General features: G+C 36.6%; 1 protein-coding gene across 2 annotated transcripts in view; it reads left to right on the top strand.

Moving 5' to 3' along the window:
• Window positions 1-25,705, top strand: part of DENND1B (DENN domain containing 1B) — a 315,144-nt gene that overhangs the window by 153,589 nt on the left and 135,850 nt on the right. For both annotated transcript variants that reach the window (XM_075528710.1, XM_075528703.1), the window contains exons 8-9: window positions 7,432-7,485; window positions 10,878-10,988. In XM_075528710.1, coding sequence (XP_075384825.1) covers window positions 7,432-7,485; window positions 10,878-10,988 — 165 coding nt within the window. The remainder of the gene's footprint in view (window positions 1-7,431; window positions 7,486-10,877; window positions 10,989-25,705) is intronic.

Here is a 25,705-nt window from a genome sequence, read left to right as displayed (position 1 = left end):
TAATACCTAATCTTTGTGTGTGTTCTCTTATTGATTTCAACAATAAGCTGCTAAAGTACTATGTAGTAAGATATGTATAGCTGTGTTGTTAATGAGTTGCAAAATTTGAATTAGAACATTTGTTGAAGTTTTATTTTCATGATACTGCATTGAATTATAATTGTACCTTCCATAAATGGTTTGAAAAATTTTTCTCCCCCATTGGATACATTTCCAAAAGAACATCATTACAAATCCAAAGATAGATACTATTATGATTTTCTTACAATTTCATATTCATGAATGCTTACCACATGGGTATTTCCGAGATGACAATATAGCCATTAGACTACCACAGAAATGGTAATGTTATTATCTAATAAAAAGTTTATATCTGATACAACTTCTTACATTTTACATTCGTATAGTCTCAAAACGCTTTCTTTAGGATTATTCTGGTGTAGGATTTAGCAAATTAGCAATTAAAATAATATTTATAATTAATATTATTCAAATGTTTCATATAACAATGTGGCTACATGAATTTGTCTCAAATGCACTGCAAACTGTTGTATAAGCTTCCCCTATCAAAGTAAAATATTTACTTTTTTTCTTATATACTATAAGAACCAAGAGATATTTATTGCCAGTGAGCAAGTTCTGAAAGATCAGACCTCTCTAGTACCGGTGAGTTAAAAGGCTCTGTCCCCACCCAAACAAATCATTAGTAAATCATGAGAATAATTGCTATTTTCACTGTGGTTAATAATTCTTATAGTTCTTTGGGGAATGGTAAATTGGTCTCTTTCTAGCAATTTAATCATGTGGAGATATTTTCTGTTTATATTGTGTTTAAATAATGGTTATGAAATGTAATGCTTCTGACAAACGATTCCAACATACGGGTATATAAATCTATGATCAGTAGTAGTAAAGTTGAAGCACATTCACAAAAGGAGATTCCTGTTACATTTTTTGTTTGTTCATCACAAGATCTTAAGAGAATCTGTGATTTAACTCATATTGTTCTTGCACCCTAGAAAAACTCTACTGATGGTTTATGTTAACTGCTCTTATTCTGACGAATTCAACCATACCCAATATTTGTCAAACTGTTTCTTTGCCAATTGGTCAACATGTCCTCATTTAATTAAAATGAATAATTTTAAAAAGGGGAGTATAAACAGAAAATAAAATATTTTTGGTGATTTATTTATACTCTATTATAGATGATAAATTTTGGCAAAATTATGGGGATCATGAAGGCATAAACAATATGACTCTTTTAACATTTGTGCTGCTTTCAGCAATTGTTGTTAGGTCTTGTAGTCAATTGTATTGGCTTAGGTTGGGTTCTCTAGAGAAATAAAATCAGTAATGCTTATATATGAGGGGTTTCCACCCCCACTGGGTTTTTTCCTTAAAGCTATGTATTTAATTTTTTTGTACAAAACAACCTTATTATCTTCAAAGTACTTTTTCATTACACTTAATACATTGATCAAATCTGTGATTTCATTCTTGGAAACATTTTTCAAACTCATGTTTGGATGACTGACAACACCTCCCTCCTTTTTTCTTCCCCTCTCTGTCGTCAAATTGCTGTCCTTTCTTTTTGTTTTATTTATTTTTAAAAAAATCATTGCCCTTTCATATCCCTTTTCACTCATGGGAACAAAAAGAAGTTGCATGGAGCAAGGTCAGGTGAGTCAGGTGCACGAGGCAAGAGAGAGATGTTGTTTTTTGCCCCAAACTGGTGCACTGAGATGGCTGTGTGAGCAGGTGCATTGTTATGGTGACAAAACCAGTCCCCCGTCTGCCACCAATCAGGCTTTTTGTGTTCCACACTAGTATGCAACCTTTTTTCAGAATTTATATATCGAAAGCTTGATTAACAGTCTGAGCTGGTGTAGTGAACTCTAAATGTACTGTCCCCCTCACATCAAAAAACAAACAGATGGCCATCACTTTACTTTATCTATCTATCTGTCTGTCTATCTATCTATCATCTATCTATCTATCTAACTTCATCGTCTATATCTAGGAATTGGTTCACTTATTTGTAGAGGTTGGCCAGTTTTAAGTTTGTGAGTTGGCTATCAGGCTGCTGGAGGCGTCTCCTGACTCATGTAGCTACAGGGTTGATGAACCTAAGATCAGCAGGTCAGGTGACAGACTTTTTGTTGCAGAGGTGAAGGAAACCAAGGTTAACAGGGTAGGTGGCAAGCTATTGATTAATCCCAAGAACAATAGTAGCAGATCCAAAGATCCAGGAAACATAATAAGCCAGATGCAGGATCTAGACCCAGCCAAAGCAATTACTTTTTTCCAGCGTATCCACGTATATTAGAAACAGATCACACTTCCAAGGAAACTCCTTTTCAATCAGCTACCTGCTCATAACGGATTTCATCATGGAGTTGATTAAATTATATTAGATTTCCTCATGGGGGAATGACTATATCTTAATGACCAAATCACTGGGAATCTTAGCTCATCAAATCAACACACAACATTATCTATCATAACTATGCACAAGAAAATGAAACATTGCATAATCTTGAGGAGTCCTCTAGTTGTTGCTGTGTTTAGTCCATTCTTCAGCCATATGTGAAATGACATGTTTTAGGGTCTTCCTCTTTTTCACTGACCCTCTACTTTACCAAGCACGATGCCCATCTCTAGGAAATGGTCCCATCTGAAAATATGCCCAGCGTACATCAGGCAGCTTCTCTCCATCATCACTTTCAGCGAGTGTTTTGGCTGTACATCTTCCAAGATAAATTTGCATGTTTTTCTGTTAGTCCATGATACATTAAATATTTTTACCAGCAAAGAAATCAGTTCTTCTGTTCTTCTTGTTAATTGTCCTGCTCTACAAAAATCTGAGAATATGGAAAATACCATAGCTTGTGTCTGGTGAACCTTACTTAGTTTGTAGGGTGAGATCTTGAACTTTTTAAAATGAGGTCTTCAGCAGCATGTTTGTCAAATGCAATATGTCATTTTATTTCTTGATTGATGCTTCCATGGGTGTTGATTATAGATCCATGACTTTTTCAATCTGTTCCCTATATATCATGATGTTGCTTATTGGTCCCGTTGTGAGGATTGTTGTTTCCTTTAATTGAGTTGACTCCGTGCTACAGGCTGTGTAGTTAGAGATTTTTGTCAGTAGGTTCTTAAGGTCTTCTTTGCTGTCAGCAAGCAAGGTTGCCTCATCTGCACATTGTAATTGTTAGTGGAGGATTTCTCTTATCCTGAAGTCCCTGCCTTCTTTATATAGTAAAGTTCCTCAGATTATTGACTCAGCATATAGATTGTGTTCATAGGGTGAAAGAATACAATACTGATACACACCTTCCTCATAGTAAGCGTGCAGCATTCTCCTGCTCCACTCGAAGGATGACCTCTTGTTCTATGTATTGGTCCCCACGAGCACAATTATGTGTACTGTTTTTCATAATTTGTTGTGTTCCACAAAGTTTTTAAATGCTTTTGCATGCCAGTAAATGTAGACTCACATCTTTCTAGCGTTCTCTACTCTTAGCCAAGGTCCCGCTGATGTCAGCAGTGGCATCCCTCATCCCAATACTCTCATGCATCTGGCTGAAGTTCCTGCATGTTCTCAGATGATGTACTACTGCATCTATTTTGGATCCTCTTTAGCTTAATTTTACTGTGTGATATTAATGATAGTGCTACATAATCTCTTTGTTTGGCTGGATTATTTTTCTTTGGAATGAGTACAAATATAAATCTCAATTAGTTGGTTTGCCAGGATGTTTCTTACACCTTTTTTTTTAATTCTAGTGTTGGATTCATGGTTGATACATTTCAATATTTTGTCAACTCCTAGACCATTGCTTTTTGCCAGTATCTTCATTCACTCTAGGTTGGACTGTTGTCTGCCATTGATTCTTGATTACATGCTACCTCATGAATTGGTTGAATGTTGATTGATTCATTTTGGTACAGTGACTTTGTATTTTTTTCTATCTTAGTTTGATGCTTTCTGTATCATCTATTTCTTTTTAGAGTATGAAAACACAAAAATCAAATCAAACTTACTTGCAGCATGTCCTTCCAACTGATAGAAACCCTATAGGACAGAGAAGAATTGGTCCCCCTGGGTTGTCGAAAGCTATAAAGACTTAAGGGGAGTAGAGAGCTGTGCCCTTCTCCTGCAGTGTCTGGTGGTCTTGAAAGGCTGACTCCACACTTCCAGACCCAAGTGTACTTGCTCTCAGGGTCCCTCTTTTTAGAATCATTAACACAAGCCAACAAAAAGAAATGATGGAGTAAGAGCTGAACGGAAGATTAAGGAAGGGAACGTGAGAGTGTAAGGTGTTACAATGAATGCACAGTGATCTAGAGGTAAACAACTTGAAAAATACCCTGGGAATATCTCAGGCTCAAATAAATTTAAGCCTCTAGTTGCAACATTAAGATATGCAACAGATTAGAAGCGAATTATTGTTTATTTAGTGGGTATATGAAGTCGTGTTTTGGATGATTTATTACACTTATAAGTAATTTAAGAATATGTAAAGAGCGAACAGCAGAAGACAAACTAGGTTATTGACTTCCTAAAAAGTAGACACTGTGTGCATCAAATGCTTTCATTAAAAGAGTGAAAAGACAAACCAGGGACTGGAAAAAATTTTTTGACACTGACATATTGGACATGGGACTATTCTCTCCAATTCAGAGAAACTTTCAACACTTCAAACAGGAACAATACAAATAAATTTCACTTCTTAGATTGAGGACAATTTTGAGTTGATTTTAGTATATGGTGTGATATAGGAGGTCTAGCTTCACGCTTTGCAGTTGGACCCCCTGCTGTCCCAACAAGCTTTGTTGAAGAGATAAGTCTCATTTCCAAGTAATTAAAAGTAATTGTGCACGTGTCACTTGCATCCACTGCAATTCTAGGGGCTACCATTTTGGACAGCACAGATTGAACAATTCCGTCAGGACAGAAAGAACTCTGGAACAGAGTTGCCTGAGGATTTCCCCTATTGAGCTTGAGCCACCTGGTTGTTGGCTGAAGGTTCCTGCTGTGAGCTGTTTCTCTACCCTGTGTTTGCCTCTGAGACATATCCAGAGGTTTGTCAAGTGTGGAGTAGGGAGTGTCAGTGTGGCGATTGGCTTCTTTCTTGTCACATAGCCATCATTCCAGCCCTCCCTGTCTTCCCCAATGCTTTACCTTTCTTTCCTATCCCCCCGCTCATTCCCAAAGGCCTGCTAGTGTCTTCCTATGATCCCTCTTGAATTTCCCTTAGAGAACGCTGGCAGTGCCCACTAATGTGTCTGCAGAGCAGTCTGCAGCTTCCCAGAATCTCAGAATGCTGTTTCCTTAGGCGACCAGCTTAACACTGGTCCCTACTTGGCCATGCCAATTTCTCCTTCCCCCAGCCCCTAGGTTGTAGGTTGTCTGGCTCTCTCTTCCCTTCACATATCCATTCACAACTATTTTCACAGCCCAGCACTTGCCCCACTCCACCTCCTATCGAAAAGAGACACCCTAGCCTGTTGCCACGTGTCAGAATTGACTCTATGGCAGTGAGTTTGGAGTTGGACTCTGGGCTGTGTTATGTGATGAAGTAACTATGTTAATAGAACACCGTTCACCTTAAAAAAAGGTGTTTTCTTTGTTTTTTCCATGATTATAGAATTTCTGTGTTTCTAAAGAACTTTTGGAAAACAAGATGCTAAAAGGTTACAACATGGCTGTATAAATGTTTCCCTGAGATAATCCTATTTTTATTTTTGTGTGAATTCTGTATATTAATATTCTGTAACATGCAATTTTTCTTTTTTTGTACTAGCACTTCTGTATTAGTTGTGGTTGCTGCAAATTTTTATTTGGTATTTTGTGTAATTTTACCATAACTGAAGTAAGTTATATGTCATCATCTGCTTATTGGAAAGTTCAGTTCTTGCCAACTTTCTAAAATTGTCAATTATGCTGGTTCACCTTATTACCTTTGATGTCCTCTCAGTGCCCAATTGTCAAGACAACTTCCGATTTACTCCTTTACCCACAATATTGCTATGTGGGAGGAGTCAAATGAAAATAAAAGACACCCAAGTGTACAAATGAAAGTATACGACAAAGAAACCAATAAAAACCTTCTGCAAATAAAACAAAGATTCAATAAAAAATAGGCACAGAACATGAATAGACACTCAGCAAAGAAGACAATTATGTGGCCAACAAACATGTGAAGCAGTGCTCGCAATCATCAACCATTGAAGAGCTTCAAATTAAAATAGCAATTAGATCTCACCACACCTAGCATTAGTAGCAAAGTTAAAGAAACAAACCTGAAAACAAATGTTGGTGAGGGCGTGGAGAGACTGGATCGCTCATACCCTATTGGAGGCACTGTAAAATCATGCAACCATTGTGGAACAAGTTATGGTGCTTCCTCTAAAAGTTGGGAATAGAGATACCATATTAGCCAACAATCCCTCTGCTTGGTGCATATCCTCCAGAAGTAAGCACCATGACATGAATCGATAATGCGTGCACCAGGTTCTTTGCACCAAGATGGAAACAACTTAAATGCCCATTCATAGAAGACTAGATAAACTTGAAACACCTCACAACAGGGATAAGTGTGGAGTAGATTGTGCTGAGTGAAATGAATCCATCACAAAAATACAAATATTACATGAGATTACTCTGTAAAAGTTCAGAAAATGTTTTGATACTAAAATATTCTTCGTTGGTTTTCAGGAGTAGTAGGGGAAAGGAGAAGTCATTAGCTAGAGAGTAGACAAGTATACACTTGGGTAAAGAGATAAAGCAATTAGAAAAGTTATACAAAAATTTAATTTGATAACTTTTCTAAATAATGTAGTTTCTGATATGCAACATACGGGTTTGTTCTGACTTTGCACTATAAGATCAGGAATCCTAATAGATTTTGATACATTCTTAAGTGAGACTTTTTCAATTTAGCTAAATAATTCTATCAACATAAATATTTCTTTAAATATATAGAAGTGTTACATAAATATATGTAAACATAAATATGAACATATATATACACACACAAGCTTATATGAGGGGGGCTTTAAAAGAGTTTGTGGAAAGATTTTATCTTTTTAATTCCATTTTTCACGGACTTTTAGAAGCCCTTAGGATAAACATATATAAAATATTTGATAATGCATTTTTGTGGTTTAATTCACTTATCCCAAGATTATTTTCTGGAAAATGTTACCATTCAATTGAAATATTTTCAATTATTACTATTTGTGTGAGAAAGTTATTGTTAAATCTCATATAAATCTCCTGTATTACTTAAGGATATTTCAAATTCTATAAATCCTAAATCTATTTTCCTGCTTAATTTAGTTGAAGTTTTTCTTAATTCAAGATATGACATGAAATGTTTTAAGTGTTTTTTATTTAATGTTTTCCTTTCTGTTGATCAGCATTCCTACTTCATTGCCCCTGATGTAACGGGACTCCCAACCATCCCTGAGAGTGTAAGTTCCATTTTCTACTCAGTGTATTCAATGCTAAGTGTTACTGACTTTGTCATGTGTAAGGGATTTAGTGTAGAGAAACAGAATATATTGTAATTATCTGTGCTACTTGTAAGAAATAATGAAGTAAGGGCTAATAATTGATTAGCTTATTTATTTCCTTCCTAATACTTGGTTGTAGATAAGGAAGATCACATGAGAAATACTATTTCTGTCATTTGAGATAATGAGGAAAGATCACATAGATTCAGTTTCCTACAGAAGATATTTCTGGAGATGGCTATGAGTATTGGTATTAGAAAATATATATGCATTTTAAATCATTTTATTGGGGCTCGTACAACTCATATCGCAATCCATCCATCCATCCATTGTGTCAAGCACATGTTGCCATTATCATTTTCAAAACATTTTTTTCTTTTCTTTCTTTCTTTGTTTTTAAACATTTTCCTTCTACTTGAACCCTTGGAATCAGCTTCTCATTTTTCCTCCTCCCTCCCTAAGCCTCCATCCCTCATGTACCCTTGATAATTTATAAATTATGATTATTTTTTCATATTTTACACTGACCAATGTCTCCCTTCACCCATTTTTCTGATGTCCATCCCCCTAGGATGGTAGATCATTGTGATCAGTTCCTCCTATCTCCCCGTACCTTCTCCTAACCCTCCTTGTATAAAATATTTTTTGATCAGATAAAAAAAATATTTTCCTGAAACATAACTGTTAAAATTTTAGCTTGCCTGTGGTTGTTTTCCTGATTTTAATTTTAAATAATAATATTTTATAAGACTTTGGTGATAGTTCAAAAATTACAAAAATTACTGTATTTTAATTATATTTTAATTTAGAGTTCTAATTACAGCCTTGTATTTTGCTAGGAATGGTTTTTGTGTTTTAATAGTTTAAAAAAATCAATGTTCTGTAGAAACATTTGAGAAATGGAAACAACAAATATGTTTTTATGCTTTTGGGAAACAATGCGAAAATAAGAGGATATAGTCTGTTATATACTATACTTTCAGCTTCCCTTGGAAATTGAAATGAGTGAATAGTATAATTTAAGCATAAATAAAGAAACATCATAGACAAAATATATCCAGATGTATTTTCATTAGCTTTCTATTCTTCAAAAAATATCTTCCATTTGATTTCCAGAAACACATATGTAGCATAAGTGAATCAATTTAGTCTAAGAGGATATTTATCCAATATCAAACTAATACTATTAGTGCTGTTTTAAACAGTATATTTTATTATGTTTTGGTGAGAGTTTACATGGCAAATAAAATTTCCATTAAACAATTGCTGTACATATTGTTCTGCATTATCAACATCCTCTTTTTAATCAACATTCTTTTTTTAAGTGGTTTTCTTAATACAGTATGCACAAATAATACACTTCCATGGTTAAAGCACTTTTAAAATTTGTTATATATACATAATCACAGTCGGTTCTGATGCTTCCTCTCCTCCCAGATTCCATGTTTGCTACCTGAATCCTCTCAACCCCCACCCCACCCCAATGAATCATGCATCAATTATTGTCTTTGTGCGTTTTCTCTGTCCATGCTTCAAAACTGGGAAACCAGCAGTTATAATAAAAAACAAAACCAAAATAAAATGGCAAGAATGAATAATGATAATATAAAAATGTTTTTAAGATGGCAGAATCTGGATAAACCCTTTGAAAGACTGTATCAAACAGCATTTCACATGGTCCTGAGATGGACCTTGAGAGCTCAGGCAAGTCCATAGCTTGTGTGCTATGTTGTAGGCAAGTTATTCCTGTGACATTTACTAGAGGCTGACCATACCTTAATTAGTGGACCCTGGTCTCTTCTGTTCAGAGTTTCTAATACAAAGTAAGTGGCTACACATTTCACCCCACTTTTCTTTCCTATTTACATTTTCTTAATTTTACTATAAACAGGTAATAAAGTGATTTAACAAATCTTACATTTTCAAAAAAGCTGTTAATTTGACATTTTCAAAGAACCAAACATTCCAATATAGTCTGATACTGAGGAATTTATGTTTGTACATGGTCATTAACCCTCTTTGGAGGTTGACCATGAACAAACAACTCTGTTTAGGCAAGCACCATTGCAGTGACAGAATGTAAGGCAGGATTCTCTACTGAGAAGTAATTCCCTACCTAGAAATGATCTATCTTTGTGGGTATAGGAAAAATACTAATTCCAAAAGTCATAAATATAATTTTATAAAGAAAGGTATATGGTAGATTGTAGGTTCAAATAGAAAGCACAAGCAGGAAATGAACCTCTCTCCACCAAACCAATGTCACTTGCTGATTGTTATTCTAGGTCTCACTGCTGTGCTCTGCCTTGTTCACTAGTTTCTTTTGGTGAAGCTTCTGCCTTGTAGAAATTGGAAAAACATTGTTTGTTTTTTTCTTGCGCACCTGGAAGTTTTACCTGTATAAGCCATAATCTATTTAGTGCTACTGTGTCAGTTAATTACTATGTTTTATTTAGTCTCTTCCTATTCTGATACCTTCTGATAGAGTACAAAAAAATTAAAAATTAAAGAATGATAGCAGAGTCTAAACATCTTTGACAGTTGAGGCAGCTTATCCCAAGTTTTTGTTCTTATGTAGGGGGAATGCTTTAAAATGCTTAATCAAGTAATTGAATTAGTGAACTGTATCTGTTTATAGTGATATGAAGCGGGTCTGACATGGGATATAACCAAGGGATGATTTCTCTTAATTAGGAATCAAAGGATTTCTTTATAAATCCATCTCATTTTAGGCGAGACCTATACACAGCACTAGTATCAAAGGATAACATTGAATACTAAGGGAATGTTGTTAGGTGTCATTGGCTTGAAACTTGCCTCGTAAATCGGTAGAGTGGCAGAGTAGACCTGCCCCAGTAGATTTTCTGAGCTGTAACCCTTATAGAGCAGGTCAGCAGCTTTTCTCCTGTGGAACTGGTGGGTGGGTGTGAATTACCTGACTCTGGGTGAGCAGCTGAGCACCCAACAGTCACACCTCTCCTGGGTGAGTGGCAAACATAGAAATACTGAAGTGCGTTCACTAAAGCAGAGGTACTCAAATTGCAGTGTCAGTGGGAATCCCAGAAATCCTTATTAAAATTCAGGTTCTCAGGCTCATAGTCCAAAAATTATAATTTAACAGGTCAGGACATCTGCTTCTCTTACAATATTTAAGAGGGAGGTGGGAGGCATAGAACCACTTTTCTGGAGTAGAGTTATGCTTCAGTACTAGTGGAGTGCATGGTGTTTAATATGGCAACAGATAGTATTCAGTGTAATTGTTTTAACTTTAAGTTTTTTGTTAAGTAAATAAAATATTTTTCTTCGTAAATAACATCATCTATAATTGTACAATTTGTTCACCTGTGTAGAGAAACCTTACTGAATATTTTGTTGCTGTGGATGTGAACAACATGCTGCAACTGTACGCCAGCATGCTGCACGAAAGGCGCATCGTTATTACCTCTAGCAAATTAAGCACTGTAAGTACTTCACACTTTCCCTTTTAAGCAGAATGTATTGAGCATTTCACAAAAAGACATGCAAACCTCGGCAGTTTTAGAAATGTTCCATGTGCACTTATGAAACAATATCTACATACTTTTTTGATATATGGTTTTAATCCAGCTCTTGAAGTACAAAAGTCTGACTTACAGAAGGCTTTTGCAAATGCATTAAGTCAGGTTAATTATTTTTTTCTTATCTGATGATAGTTTTTTTTAACCCTCCAGATTTCATTTTAGTGCCTTCTACCATATAAAGAATTCTTAAGAGCTATTATGAGATCTTTATTATTCACTTGTGGCTTTTTTCAGTGGAGCTACTTGAAAGAAATCCAGGGGACATGATAATAGCTACCGCCTTAACCTGGTAATAGGTAGATTCATCTTTGTTGCTGAGTAGTGGTTTGGGAGTAGATTCTATAATAATTCTGCTTTGGAGGGGCTCTTCAAACTGATAATAACTTAAAAGTCAGAGTAGCATTTTATTATTATTCTTTTAATCACAGGTTTTAAGCCACTCACTAAATACTCTTTTTGAAGGTTTCCCTCAGTATGGTAGAAGCAGTGAGGAGAAGAGAAGTGCTTTTCCTGGGTTAGATAAAAGGATTTGCTGCAGACTGCAGTGACAGATAGAAGTCCATTGGCTTTTACTTTTCAATATGTTTAAATAGAGTTTTGAATAACGTATTTTATGAAAAACCATTGGTAAGAATTGAGGTTTTCTTTTTTATTACCAATTTTGTTAATTTATAATAGTAAAATTTTTATGCTTTGGTCTTCAAAGTAGTTGAATTAAAAATTTGATCTAAGTTGAAATAAAAACCTTGTTTTATGACATTTTAACATTTTAAGATAGGAGGCATGTTAGTGTTTAATAAGAAGAAAGAATCTTTCAGAGAAATTGAATGATCATCCATCCAAACAAAGGTTCTATGACACTCAGTCTTCTGGTTCTAATGCTAGGGTTATTTATACTAGCCACAAACAAACAAACACAAAACAAAAAGGGAAATTAAAAAATTTAAAATTTGGAAAAAGTTTCAAACAATTAAAAGTATAGTATTATATATTATATGAATTTAAAGAAGTAAATGTGAAAAATGATGTAATAACAGAGACTAAAGGCTAACCAATGATACAAGTTAACAATAGGGAATTTCTTCAATGATGTTGAGAAATTCTGCTAAATATTTGGTATTTTTGATACTTTTTGCATTTTTTATATTTTCAATTTACTATTTAGATAAAGTGATCTTTCTTTTCCATTTTTAAACATGATTTTTCTCAAGATTATAAAGGATACTTGACACTTTCTCAAGATTGAAAGTAGATATAAAATGTCAGATAAGCTTACAACCAATTTCTTTTTAAAAATAAATCATTTTATTGGGGGCTCATACAACCCTTATCACAATCCTTATCACATTTGTACATTTGTTGTCATCATCATTCTCAAAACATTTGCTTTCTCCTTGAACCCTTGGTATCAGCTCCTCATTTTTTCCCCTCCCTCCCTACCCCACCTCCCTCATGAACCCATGATAATTTAGAAATTAATTGTTATTTTGTCATGTCTTACACTGATGTCTTCCTTCACCCACTTTTCTGTTGTCCATCACCCTGGGAGAAGGTTATATGTAGATCCCTGTGATCGGTTCCCCCTTTTTACCCCACCTTCCCTCCAGCTGCCCGGTATCGCCACTCTCACCACTGGTCCTGAGGGGTTCATCTGTCTTGGATGCCCTGTGTTTCCAGTTCCTATCTGTACCAGTGTACATCCTCTGGTCTAGCTAGATTTGTAAGGTAGAATTGGGATCATGATAGTGGGGGTGGGGGGCAGGACGCATTTAAGAACTAGAGGAGAATTGTATGTTTCATCATTGTTACACTGCACCCTAATTGACTCATATCCTCCCTGCAACTCTTCTGTAATAGGATGTCCAGTTGCCTACAAATGTGTTTTGGGTCCCCACTTCGCACTCCCCCTCATTAACAATGATATGTTTTTTTGTTCTTTGATGCCTGATACTTGATCCCATCGACACCTCATGTTCACACCGGCTGGTATGCTTCTTCCATGGTTGCTTTCTTGCTTCTCAGCTAGATGGATGCTTGTTTATCTACAAGCCTTTATGACCCCAGACACTATATCTTTTGATAGGCACCAGGCACCATCAGCTTTCTTCACCACATTTACTTATGCTCTCGCTTTGTCTTTAGTGATAGTATCGGGGAGGTGAGCATCATGAAATGCCAGAAAACCAAGTTCTTAAAAGGGTTAATTTGTGTAAAAATATTTATTAGTCATCTATGTGCAAGGTCCTCTTGCAGCACTAAGGATTCTGCACTAAGCAAAATTCAATTCAGATCCTCTTGGGATGGAATAGATAATACACAGATGGACAAAACATTAGCTATTGTGTCATAGGACATAATAAATGCAAAGGGTAAAGAGTAAACTGGCTATGTGTATATAATAAGATATGGTGCAGCTTTTATTTCTGTAAGGTAGTCTTGGAAAACATCCCAAATAAGTGACTTTTGAGCAGGGGTATGAAGGAAGTGAGGGTGTGAGTTATATGAATGAACATACAAGCTTCACTATTTAGGCAGCATTAGGAGTATATCTAAATAAATGCTTTTCAAATATATTGGTGTTTCTCTTATGTTGTAATTTTTAAATTAATACATCTTTTTATTGGGGCTCATACAACTCTTATCACAATCCATACATACATCAATTGAGCAAAGCACCCTAATACATTTGTTGCTCTCGTCATTCTCAAAATTCGCCTTCCACTTGGGTTCCTGGAATCAGCTCGGTTTCCTTTATGTTGTAATTTATATCTACCTCTTAATGACTGAATAATCTCTTTGTAATTTTATTTCCTCATGTTACTAATAGAAGCCTGAACCTCATGGTTGTTATCAACATTATAATATATCCACAAGTCAGCATGTAGACACATACACTGTGAAGTGTGTAGAAGTATGCTTATAAGAGAGAAATAACTATGATTTTTAGCTGTAATTATCTTAATAGACTAAATCTGTAGCTTTGAGTGAAAATTTACTAATGTTCATAATGTTTAGTTTAATTTTCTTTGACTTAAAAAAAGATATTGTAGTAAAAGCTTGATACTGTTCAGGGGTCTGTTTCCTTTCTTTGAGGTCAGCATAATACCAAGTGTTTAGAATAGTTAAGGAAAACTTACCAGTGATATCACTTCTTAGCTACCATATCTGTTCTGGTTCACTCTCTGGGGCACTATAACTGATAAAGGAAACATAATTCAAGGTTTCTTTCTTGATCTCTTTATCCTTCTCATGTGGAGGAAACTGATTTACTTGAATTTCTCTTGATAAAATCCTTTATATAAATACATCTGCTATAAATTCCATGCATAGTAACATTTAAGGTCAAGGACTAACACCATAGCATAAATTATATATAAACACTTAAAAAATTAGTGGAATCCTTGAACCTTCCAAGAAGGGGTAATCAATAAAAAGTTAATGAATTTACTTACTTTGAAGCTGAGTTAAAATATTAGTGTAGATACCATAATTACTATGATGTTTTGATATTCATGCAAGAAATTCTATGACAGCTTCAAAAAGTTTGTAGGGAAATGAAATGAAAAGGTAAGGAATTTTTTTCATGACTCTTGAAGACTCCTTGTATTTTACCCATTGTTTTCTTATGTTTACAGCCTAATTTCTTGGAAGAATACATGAGTTAATGTGTTTATTACATTCACAATTCCATTGTAACTTAAGGCATGTTTTATTATTGGACTAGATAATTTACTTCTCAACAAACACAATTCCCCCCACATTATTAATCATTTGTCACCTGTCTGATACACTTGTAGAGAATCAGCTAAAACAAAGATCCAATTCTTTTTTGTAGTTGTTGATCTTTTAATTTTTTATTAATCCCTTTATTGGGAACTGTTATAGGTATTATAACAGTCCATAATTCAGTTAGATCAACCATAATTTTACAGTTGCTATCACCATCAGTTTCACAGATTGTCTTTATTCTTAAACTATTTGATAACAACCCCTTGACCCCCCCACCCCACCCTATTTCCCAGGAACCCTTAGTATTATATTGTATATTATTATGATTTGCTTTCTTTTACACCATCCAATGTATCTTTCACCTGCAATTTTGCTATTCGTTCCCCTTGAGTGGGGTTATACAGCTGATATCATTGCTATCAACTCTTTCGTTCCCCCTTCCCTCCCCATACCTCAGGGAATCAATACTCCTATTACTGTTTCTGAAGGGTTATCTATCTTGGCTTTCATACATAGAACACTCTTTTGTTTTCCCCATGGGGGAAGTGGATTAAGTTAGACTTTATTAAAATAAAGTTAGTAGACTCGATAAAACCACAAAGTAAAGGAGAGCAGAGAAAGGAGAGAAAGCATCCCAGGGCTGAGCCCCTGGGACATAGAACACTCTTAACAATACAACTGAACATACTCAAGTCTAACAAGATTAATGAGGAAAAACAAAGACCAAAGAGGAGGAAATATTAAAGAACTAGAGGATAGTTATGTGTTTCATCAATGCTATACTGCTCTCTAGATTTATCATCCCTTCCGTGTGGCCCTTCTGTGAGGGACTGTCCACTTATCTTACAGGTGGGTTTGAGGTCTCTACTTTGTCCATGCTCCTTCACGTCAATTTGATTGCTTGTTTTTGAACTTCTGATTCCTATTGAAATCTCATGATCACACAGGCTGGTGTGAGCAAAGGATCAAATTCTTTAGTTGCTGTTGATTTTAATGATGACAGTTTATAAGCTTTGTGAAGACAAACCTTTTAATAAACAAGTAGTCTTGAGATAGGTAAGCCAAAATATCAATAATATGTTTTGTTTTCTATGCTGAAGTGTTTTCACCCTTATAACATAAAGTGTGGTATTTTGTTAACACCTAGTGTTATATTTTTATATATTTGATTTGTGTGAATTTGGTCATAATGGCATTTGCTTTTATTCTAATGATTTACACATCTTTGACCACTTGCACAGTTTAAAAAATAATAATTTGGAGCAAGAGCAATAATTTTATGCATGTTGTAGGCAGGCCTTAGATGGTTCAGCCCCAGGTGAACCTCAGGTATACTAGTGGAACACTCATACCAGAGTCTCATGTATTCAAAGCAAAGGAATAAATCATGGTTTTACACGAAGGTATCAGTTGACTTATTGCTGGTTTGTGACCAGAGGTAAGGAAGATTACTGTTTAAAGCCATGTCATTGGTTCTCAAATCAGTCAGGCATGAAGCCTTGTCATATGCCTCTATAATTGTACCTCGCCAGACTTTCTCTAACTAGTCAGCTGGGGCTGTACATTGTGTCTCAAACACCCGGCTGGCCAGCGTCTGACAGGAGTGTTCTCATCATCCTGTCAGTGTTGTTAACTAGAGTGTATCTTTGTGGTCTGAAGAAGCAGGTGGAAGAGAAGCCTCTCTTTAAAAGCGGATGTCTAAATGTTAGCTACTGTATTGACCAGTATTGAGTTGGTAAATGTCACCATCTTCAAGTCTATAAGCATATTAGTTACAGAGATTTGATTGTGTCGTGAATGTTCTTTCTGGAATATTTAGAGCAAGCAATATGCTGGGAGTACTGGAAGTGCATTAATAAACTCTAATTTCTCCCTTTGTTATCGTCGCCCCCAGGCATTTATGCATATGCTTTCTTTCTCTCTCTCATTAATTCTATCAAAGGCATATGCAGAATGGAGTCTTGTGATTCCTGAAAATTAGCTTTTAAAAGATGGGTTTTATAGGTTTTGTTTCAAGGACGGGAGAGAGCCCAGAGGATTTTAGCCCCTCCATCTGGGTTCTCTGTATGTTCTCGCTTCATCTATTAATGGTGCATCAGTTCCAGCATCTAATCTGAAGTCTGGAGCAGAGAGAAATCTTCCTTGGGATTAAGAATTGAACAGTTGGTAGAAGAACTCAAATTCGCAAGCCTTACTTGTAGTGACTATTATTGAAGGGTGTTTAAAAGGCCCCCTTCCCCCACCCCCAGTGCTGTAGCATCAGTGGCACAGTTCAACAGTGCTGTCCGAACTTCAGCTCTTTCATTTGTAGTTCTTTCCAAAGCTCATAGCAACCAAGTGTGTCAACGAAGCTATGGATACATCAGCCTCCGTACCAAGTCCCATTTCACTTGGCATACAGAGATTCTGAACTCTGTGTTTTTCATTTGATGCTAGATCATTGTGCTTGGAGTGTGGCAGTGGGACTGAGGAGCTGACACTTTATTAGGGCATAGTTGGAGGAGACTCTTCTGACAGGAAACTGGAGATCTGTTTGTCTTCCAACTCTTTTGCTGCCATGAGCCAGTTTTTCTCAGAAGCAAGTACATACATCTTCCACTTTATGACCATTTTTCTTCTAAAAGTAAACCATCCATTATGAATTTACAAAATGATACGTTCAATATAAACTCAGTCAGTGAATTTTCCAAGGGGTATATTAAATAGATACTTCTCTAAGTCAGTAATCTTTGTTTTTATGTCAACTCAGATCTCGACAAAAAGGGACCTCTGACAATTTCACCTTACTGTAATTTTTTTATTAGACCATTGACTTATGCTGTCAGTGATTATCAGTGTTGAATATAAGGGGAAAATGTATTGCTTTTTCTCTACAGTAAATCTACTATTGCAGGTATTGTGTTTCTTTTCAAATGGGTCTTACACCCTACATCGCTCTGACCCCACTTTGCAGTGTAGGAACTGTATATATTCAAATGAATGTCTTCAGGTTGTTTGTTGAAACTTAATCACTGTGGACGTCTCTTTCAGCATTTCTAAAATGGGATTATTGCTCCTTCCCACATAATATCTGCCTGTCACAATATAGGACTGATTTGATAAATGGTCCTTCCCATCCTTTTTCCCTACCCAAGTCCGTAGATTTTATCTCATCAATCCTTTGTTCTCAGACCTCTCTCTCCTTCCTATTTGTACATTAACTTAGTTCAGCCTATTATAGCTCCCATAAATATTTTCAACGTGTTAGTGGTTCAAGTGGTAGAATTCTACCAGTAACCAGTGGGTTAGCTGAAAGGCCCACCGTCTAGGGTCGTTATGAGTTAGAATTGGTCAGGTGGCACTGTGTGTGTGTGTGTGTGTTTATGTGGGAGGCCAGAGTCCAGTGGCTGACTTTGTGTGTCTCCTGTGCAACTGTTGCCCACTTGCGGCTTGCATGTTGCTTTGAGGCTGGATAGATTTCAGTGAAACTTTCAAACTAGGCCAGACCAGGCAGAGGGACCACGTGACATGCTTCTGAAAATCCGCAAAAACCCTATCACAGCAGTCCAGACTGCAGCCAAGTATGAGGGTGGGGTAGGACCAGGCGGCGCTTCATCCCACTGTTCACAAGGTTGTTGTGGATCAGGGTGAGCCAAGTGGTAGCCATATACTACAACTAGAACAATGTGGTGCTTACTTATGGAACCGATGCAATCTATGATTTTATATTTTGGGGCACATGTACTTTAGGAACACAACCCTGTAAAATTGATGTAATGATGCATAGCATCCCATTTATAATACATTATGAAATAATTGTCAATAATATTTGTATACATTGGATTATATTTAAATCTGTATTTACCATGTATATGTATAATTTAATTTTGAAGTTAAGCTTGATGAATCAGTCACAGTGACTGCATTGTCTTATGTCCAATCTGGGAAGAGAAGCCACAGGAATTTCTATACAAGGAAAGTTTACCACAGAGAATTAAACACTAATAGGATTGACTTAATATGAGATGGAATATTAGGAAGTGAAGAGAATTGTAAATAATATAGGACCTACTAGCAGATTCAAGACCAGTCACGATCTTTAGAGGAAGGGAGAAGCCCCAAGCCTGTTGGAAAGGGCCCAGCTATGGTGCACTGGAAGGCAGAGAAGTTGCCCTGAGCTACACTGGCAGAACTTGCTGCATCCTCAGAGAGATGCTGTGCTTTCAGACTTGCTTCAAAGCCCTAGGAGACAGTGGGCAAGCAGTTCACCAGAGTTGCATTGTCAGCAACACACCGTTATGAAACTGCTCGAGGAGGTGCCAGGGCATGCTGTTCATTAGGGAGGGTTTAGTAGAAGCAGTCCCCTGAAAAACTTGTTGAGTGAGGTTTGCTCTGGGGGAAGCTAGTGTATACTCTTGCCCAATGCGCGAGCCTCTGTGCTTTTGGAGCCAGGCACAGGAAAAGGCTGCTTGAGATGGAGGTGTGGTAGGGGGTGCGGGGATTTGGAGGGGGAGCTTCGGATTGCTGTTTCTTGAAGGTGCTAGGTATAGGAGAAGTGGAGACCGGTGGCCTGCTGCAGGCCGTGGATACTGGAATTGCTGCAGGCGATGTAGGAGTCAAGTATTGGATGACCTACAGACTTTGCATGAACCTGCCAACTGAGCACTTTGGAACCAGGAAGCAAAAGCCTTTCTTCTGGCCATCAGTATTGCTCTTGACAACATTTAGCATCATGCAAGCTGTCAGAAGAAGCTATGATAGGTCCCATTTCCACTTTCACACACTAGGTAAATGAGGGGTATGTTTGGAGCTGAGCAACAAGGACTTGATAATAAGCACAGCCCGCCCTTTGGATCATCAGCTTTTCTGGCTGCGCCTTTCTATCCACATTTGAACTCCTGTACAACAGCAACGACAAATTTGTTTCTACCTCATATGGTGGGCCCTTTTTTAAAAAAAACAAAAATGAAGACATTCTCACCTTTTCCACAAATTAGAAGTACAGTTCCAACAGTCAGTCTATAGGTCTTTTAAATTTTACTCAGTCTTCCTTAAACTTCTGTTACCTGGCAACTATATTGTAAACTTACCTTTTAACTACAGATATATAACATATATATGCATATGTCTGTATAGGAAATACATTTCGGAAGTAGAAGAATGGTTAGTATAAAAAAGTAAACCACATGACAAGTAAGTAAAGACTATGCAAACTATTATGGTCTTTGGCCTTTGTTTCTGTAATTGATCTTGATACTTCATGGCTTCCTGCATTCTGTATTTCTCTTGCTCTCACTCAGAACCTTAGTTGGTCAGCACCTCCCTGATGGTGTGAACCCAAACTTTTTTCCCCAAGGGTTCTTAGTCCTCACTGGCCTTGCCTTTTTATTATTGTGGTACTTTTACATTAATCTTTATTAATTAATAGACATTGAAATACCAAGAGACTTCCCAGTTCTCCTTGCCTTAAATGGCTATATGCAACCCAATGTTCCTTTTTTAGTCAGGATGACTCACACTTTTTAAAGGTGTGTTTCCAGTGCCATAAAGAAGCTAAGTTTACAAGGTGACAGTCTCATATTCCGGTTCTCTAGAACTGTTCCCCAGGTGGAAGCATCCATTCTTTGGAAACTAAGATCTGCAAACAAGCGGGTTTCTGGTCTGCAGGTTTGGGGAGGATAACTTCTGCAAGTAGGTTATGTGTAATAGTGAAAAGAGCTACTCTCACTTTCACCCCTTGGTTCCTGATTCCATGTGTTCTGGTTGTGGGGGAAGCAGCACCATAAGATGGTATCCAATGCAAAACATAAGTTGTGCCCAGAACACTTAGCTCCACCCTCTGAGGGTAGGTTCTCCCACCTGGCACACTGTGATCGCTCCCAATTGGCATGGCGCTATTGCTGCATTTGGTTTGCTGTGCAAAATGCTACGCTGATGGATTAGCTGAAAGAATATGGCCATACCCGATTCACAATATTTATTACCGTGAAGATGAGTTGCTGCCCATCATGATGGGAGAAGTATACTGTAATTAACTGGCTACCCGATAGCTGACTTATCGACATGGGGAGGTATCTTATCAGAAGCATTCTGCTACAGAATCTCCTGAAGAGAGTGCCAAAGGAAGCTCCTGGGTGTCATAGTCGCTATGGACAACAGGAAAGAAACCCTGGAGAAGCCTGGTGCACTGCACTAGCCCTGTGCTGGCAAGTTCTCCCGCTGCACGACCAGGCCTGGAAAGTCACCGACCTGCAGGACCCCACTGAGGGGAAAAAAGAAAAACAGCATATGCAACCAAATACGACAGTATTTTTTCACTATATGAAATTGCTATTTCTCCAAACATTTCTTTCCAACAATCACCTGATTGGATAGTTTTATCCAAGTTTAGAGCACTTTATAGATCTAATAACTTTGTAGGTTTTACCAACCTCTTATTTTGCTTTTCTTGGCATAAACTTTTAAATGTAAATGCAATATGCTTAAACAGATGGTTTCTTTATTCACTTCTTAAAAATACTATATGGAATTGATCACATTTCCATCTGTAGCAGATTATTCTGTATGCAGTATTTATTTATAGTGCTAAGTTTCTGAAGTAAGTATTGATTCAGTTAAAAAACAGGTGAAGTCTCTATGTATTTTTGATTTATGTATAAACACATGGCCAGGGAGTATATTTGTCCCTCTCAGTGACTCATATCAATCTCTATTTGAAAGGAGTAGGGTTTGTACTTAAGTAGGAGGCGCGCTCTATCGATCTAGCTAAGGGGTGTAGAGACTCAAAGACTAGGAGGAGCCCTATAGTTATTGCAGTGAAATCTTTACTTATGGTGTGTGAGTTAGAATTTTAATATTATTTCTCATTGGAGTCCTCATACTGGATTGATTGTGTGCTTTGGAATCTGATACCACGTGATCTCCATTTGTAAAAGTTCTTCTAGTATGTACGTGGTGGGAGGACCTTGAAAATTTTTATTAAAAAATTGGTTTTAAAAATCATGAAATTTTGAAACTCTCACTTATTTCTACTTGCTTTCTTGAAATACTCCTTAATTTAATTGATAGTCTGACTTACTAATAAATATGGATTTAACTTTAAGAACAAGTCAGATTTTTGTCAAAAAGGAGACAACCATGGTTTGACTTCTAACAATGTATTTATTTATGGAGATGCATGTTAAGATGATATAGAATTTTAATATGTCATTCTTTGAATATTTTCCAAGGAGTTTTGTTCATTTGTCTTTTTCTGGAGTTGCAGATTATGATGTTGGAGGAAGTTTTATAAATTGGATTTCTGTCTTATCACAGACCTCAATATTTTCTACAAAGGTCAGCTATTCTTGTCGATGTGATTTTTTTTTCAGCCCAAAGGTAGACTGAATGATGACTCATTATGTAATTAGCATTATGTTTTCAGTCAGCAGATCTTACATAAGCAGTTTCATAAGGATGAGAAACTTGAATTGTCTCCAAAAGTTTAAAATAGTGGGTAAAGTGTTGTAGATCTGGCTGGCTTAGGTTCCTATCCTTGCTTTGCCACTTACTAGTGGTGTGATCTCTAAACCAAATACACCAAACTCATTTCCACTGAGTCTTTGCCAATTCATGGTGACCCTATAGGACAGCATAGAACTGCTCCTATGAGTTTACTCTTTACTGGAGTAGAAAGCGCATCTTTCTCACTTTGGGTGACTGGTGGTTTCAAACTGCTCACTTTGGGGATTGCAGCCCAACATGTAACAACTATACCACTAGAACTACCTTGTGATCTATAAAATGGGAATAATTATACAATGCCTACTTGTTCTAAGGATGAATTATAAGTACTTTTAAGTACTTGGTGAAGTAGTTGGAATCTGTTTGCTATTAATGCTATTATTACCAATTCGCCATCTGTCAGTTCCTACATTCTGCCTGGTGTCTGGAGATCAGAAGTTACAGGGAGCCTTGGTGGTATAGTGGGTTACATGTTGGGCTGCTAACAGCAAGATCAGCCATTTGAAACCACCAGGCTCTCTGAGCAAGAAAGATGAGACTTTCTGTTCTTGTGAATATTCACAGTCTCAGAAACCCACAGGGTGCACTTCTGCTCTGTCATGTAAGGTGGCTATGAGTTGGATTCAACCTGATGGCAGTGAATTTAGTTGAATTTTTGAGAGTTCCTGCTTATTAACTGTCTTGTTATTTGAAATTTCTACTTATCAGAAAAGTGGGTGACATTGGACAGGGTAAGACATGAAAAAAATAATAATTTATAAATTATCAAGGGTTCATGAGGGAGGAAAGATGGGAGGAAGGGCAAAAAATGAGGACCTGATACCAAGGGCTCAAGTAGAAAGAATATGTTTTGAGAATGATGATGACAACAAATGTACCATTGTGCTTGACACAATGGAAGTATGTATGGATTGTGATAACAGTTGTATGAGCCCTCAATAAAATGATTTTAAAAAATAGTGAAAAATCTGCTAAGTTTGTGCTTTGATGACATTCGGCCTTCAGCAATGCCAAGGTGGAAGGTGGGACTAGCACTGGCTGTACTGGTTAAGATCTGTGTCAGTTTGGCTGGGCTTTGTTTCTCAGTGGTCTGGCAGTTATATAATGATGTAATCTGGCAATTAGATAAAACGATGTAGCTATTGCGCAATGTTGTGCAACATTGATTTTGAAACTTAGCCATATCAATGAATGTGGAGTGAGTCTATAACTAATGATTTTTATTTTATATTGATCATTTTAGGCTTTATCAGTTCAATATTTCAAGTATGCATTATGATATTATGTCAATTTAAAATATGTATGTACCATTTCACAAATATGAGATAGAACTTTTTTCTTATTTATTTGGGTGATTTAATTTTCTCTGAGAATAATCTTCCAGTCGGCATTTCTTTAATACGTTTTATTACTCCTTCAGTTTTCAGAGATATTTTAATGCAAGCATTAAGCATCCTTCAATTATCCTCTGCTTTCCCGAAAGGAGCTGTTTTGTATAAGAACTAACTGAACATGAGAAAAGTAAATTTGGAGCCCCAGTCCTGTCACTTACTAGGCATACAATCTAGGGTAACCCTGACTTTAAAAGACTAGATAATAAGTCATTTCCCTCTAGTTTTAAAGGTTCGATAGGTTATAAATAACTTTATTTCCTTATTTGGCTTGTTAAATTGATCTCATTTTTAATGGTAGTTTACACAGAAGCCAAACATCTAAAATCAGTTTTTTGTCCAGAAATTAGTACAGTTTCCCAAAAGGTAAATAATAATATATTGCGCCGGCACTCTCTTCAGAGGTTGCATTCTCCCAAAATAAAATTTCCGAGTCTTTATCATGGTCTGGAGGCCCTTCTCTCTTGACTCTTGCTTTCGTGGTTTCACGGCCTATCTTTCGTCCACTTGCTCCAGTTTAATCACAACTGCCATTGAGAGTATTCCAACTTAGAGCAGCCCTGAGGCTAGAGTAGAACTGCTTCATAGGGTTTCCAAAGCTGTAACTCTATGAAAGCAGACTGCTTCATCTTTCTCCTACGTACCAACCGCTGGATTCAAACTGCCAACCTTTTGGTTAGCAGTCCAATACTTAGCTCATTGTGCTATCAGGCCTCCTTACTAAGTCAGCATTCTTCCTTAATCCACCTAACTGCAATAGCCCCTCCTTTAATTCCCATACCATACTTTTATACTCCAATAGATAGAACGTTGATTTTATTTGTTTATTATTTCCCTCCCCCCTCCACTAACTTGTAAGCTCACACCCATGCACAAAACCAAAACAAAAAACAGAGCCTCTTCCGTTCAGCAATGTATTATTGGAGACTACTAGGGATTTGTGATACGATGTAGTGAGCACTCAAAACTTTTTTGTGGAATCATAAAACTAAATTATTATGAGGCATTTATAGAGCTATTCTTTAGATATACTTTGAAGTTTGATATGAATTACAGTCCATTTAGGATGTTCTGCTAACCACTTCAATGGAAAAAGTTTCTAAACTTTTCTAATGTTTTTAAACTAATAAGAATATAAAATATTAGAATTGATCTGATCTAAAATAAAGATTTTTGTATCACTCAGAAATGATATTATTTAGAGGCACTCTAGCATGGGTTTTTTTATTTTAAGAGTTAAGAAACTGAGATCTGGTTATTTTAGTTTAGCACAAATACCAGAGATCATATAATTTCTTAGTGACCAAGTCCTAACCTTGTATGTTCAGAATACTAGGGGATTAAAGAAAAAACCCAAAACCCTGAATTTTTTTCCAAGCTGTATATTTACATCTTTTTCCAAAACAAACTTTTCACCTTCAAAGTACTCTCCATTACACTGAATACATTTGTCAAATCTGTGATTCCATTCTTGGAAACATTTTTCAAATGCATCTGTTTGGATGGCTGACATCACCTCCCTCATTTTTTTCTTCTTCACCTCTTCTATGTTGCCAAATCGTTGTCCTTTCATGTTCCTCTTAATTTGTGGAAACAAAAAGAGTCACAAGGAGAAAGGTCAGGTGAGTCAGGTACATGGTGCAAGAAAGGCATGCTGTTTTTTGCCAAAAACTGGCACACCGAGATGGCTACGTGAACAGGTGCATTGTTGTGGTGGCAAAACCGGTCCTCTGACCAATCAGGACTTTTTAGTCACACACTCTTGGGCAATCGTTTCAGAACCTCTAAATAGAAAGCTTGATTAAGAATCGGACCTGGTGAAACAAACTCCAAATGCACTGCAAGGCTACATTTTCTTCCATTCAGGAAGTTGATGGACATCTACAACAAGGGTTGTCATCAATCTACATTTCACCTTTCAGGGAATGTGAAAACTACTCATACACTTGAGTTTTTCCCATAGCTCTGTCCTTGTAAGCTGTATTCAACGTCATAACAGTTTCTGTGGCATTGTTC

Source organism: Tenrec ecaudatus, chromosome 1, assembly GCF_050624435.1.
Source record: "Tenrec ecaudatus isolate mTenEca1 chromosome 1, mTenEca1.hap1, whole genome shotgun sequence".
Classification (NCBI taxonomy): Eukaryota; Metazoa; Chordata; class Mammalia; order Afrosoricida; family Tenrecidae; genus Tenrec; species Tenrec ecaudatus.
Note: the sequence above shows the minus strand (reverse complement) of the source record. Positions and strands in the feature narration are given on the sequence as shown.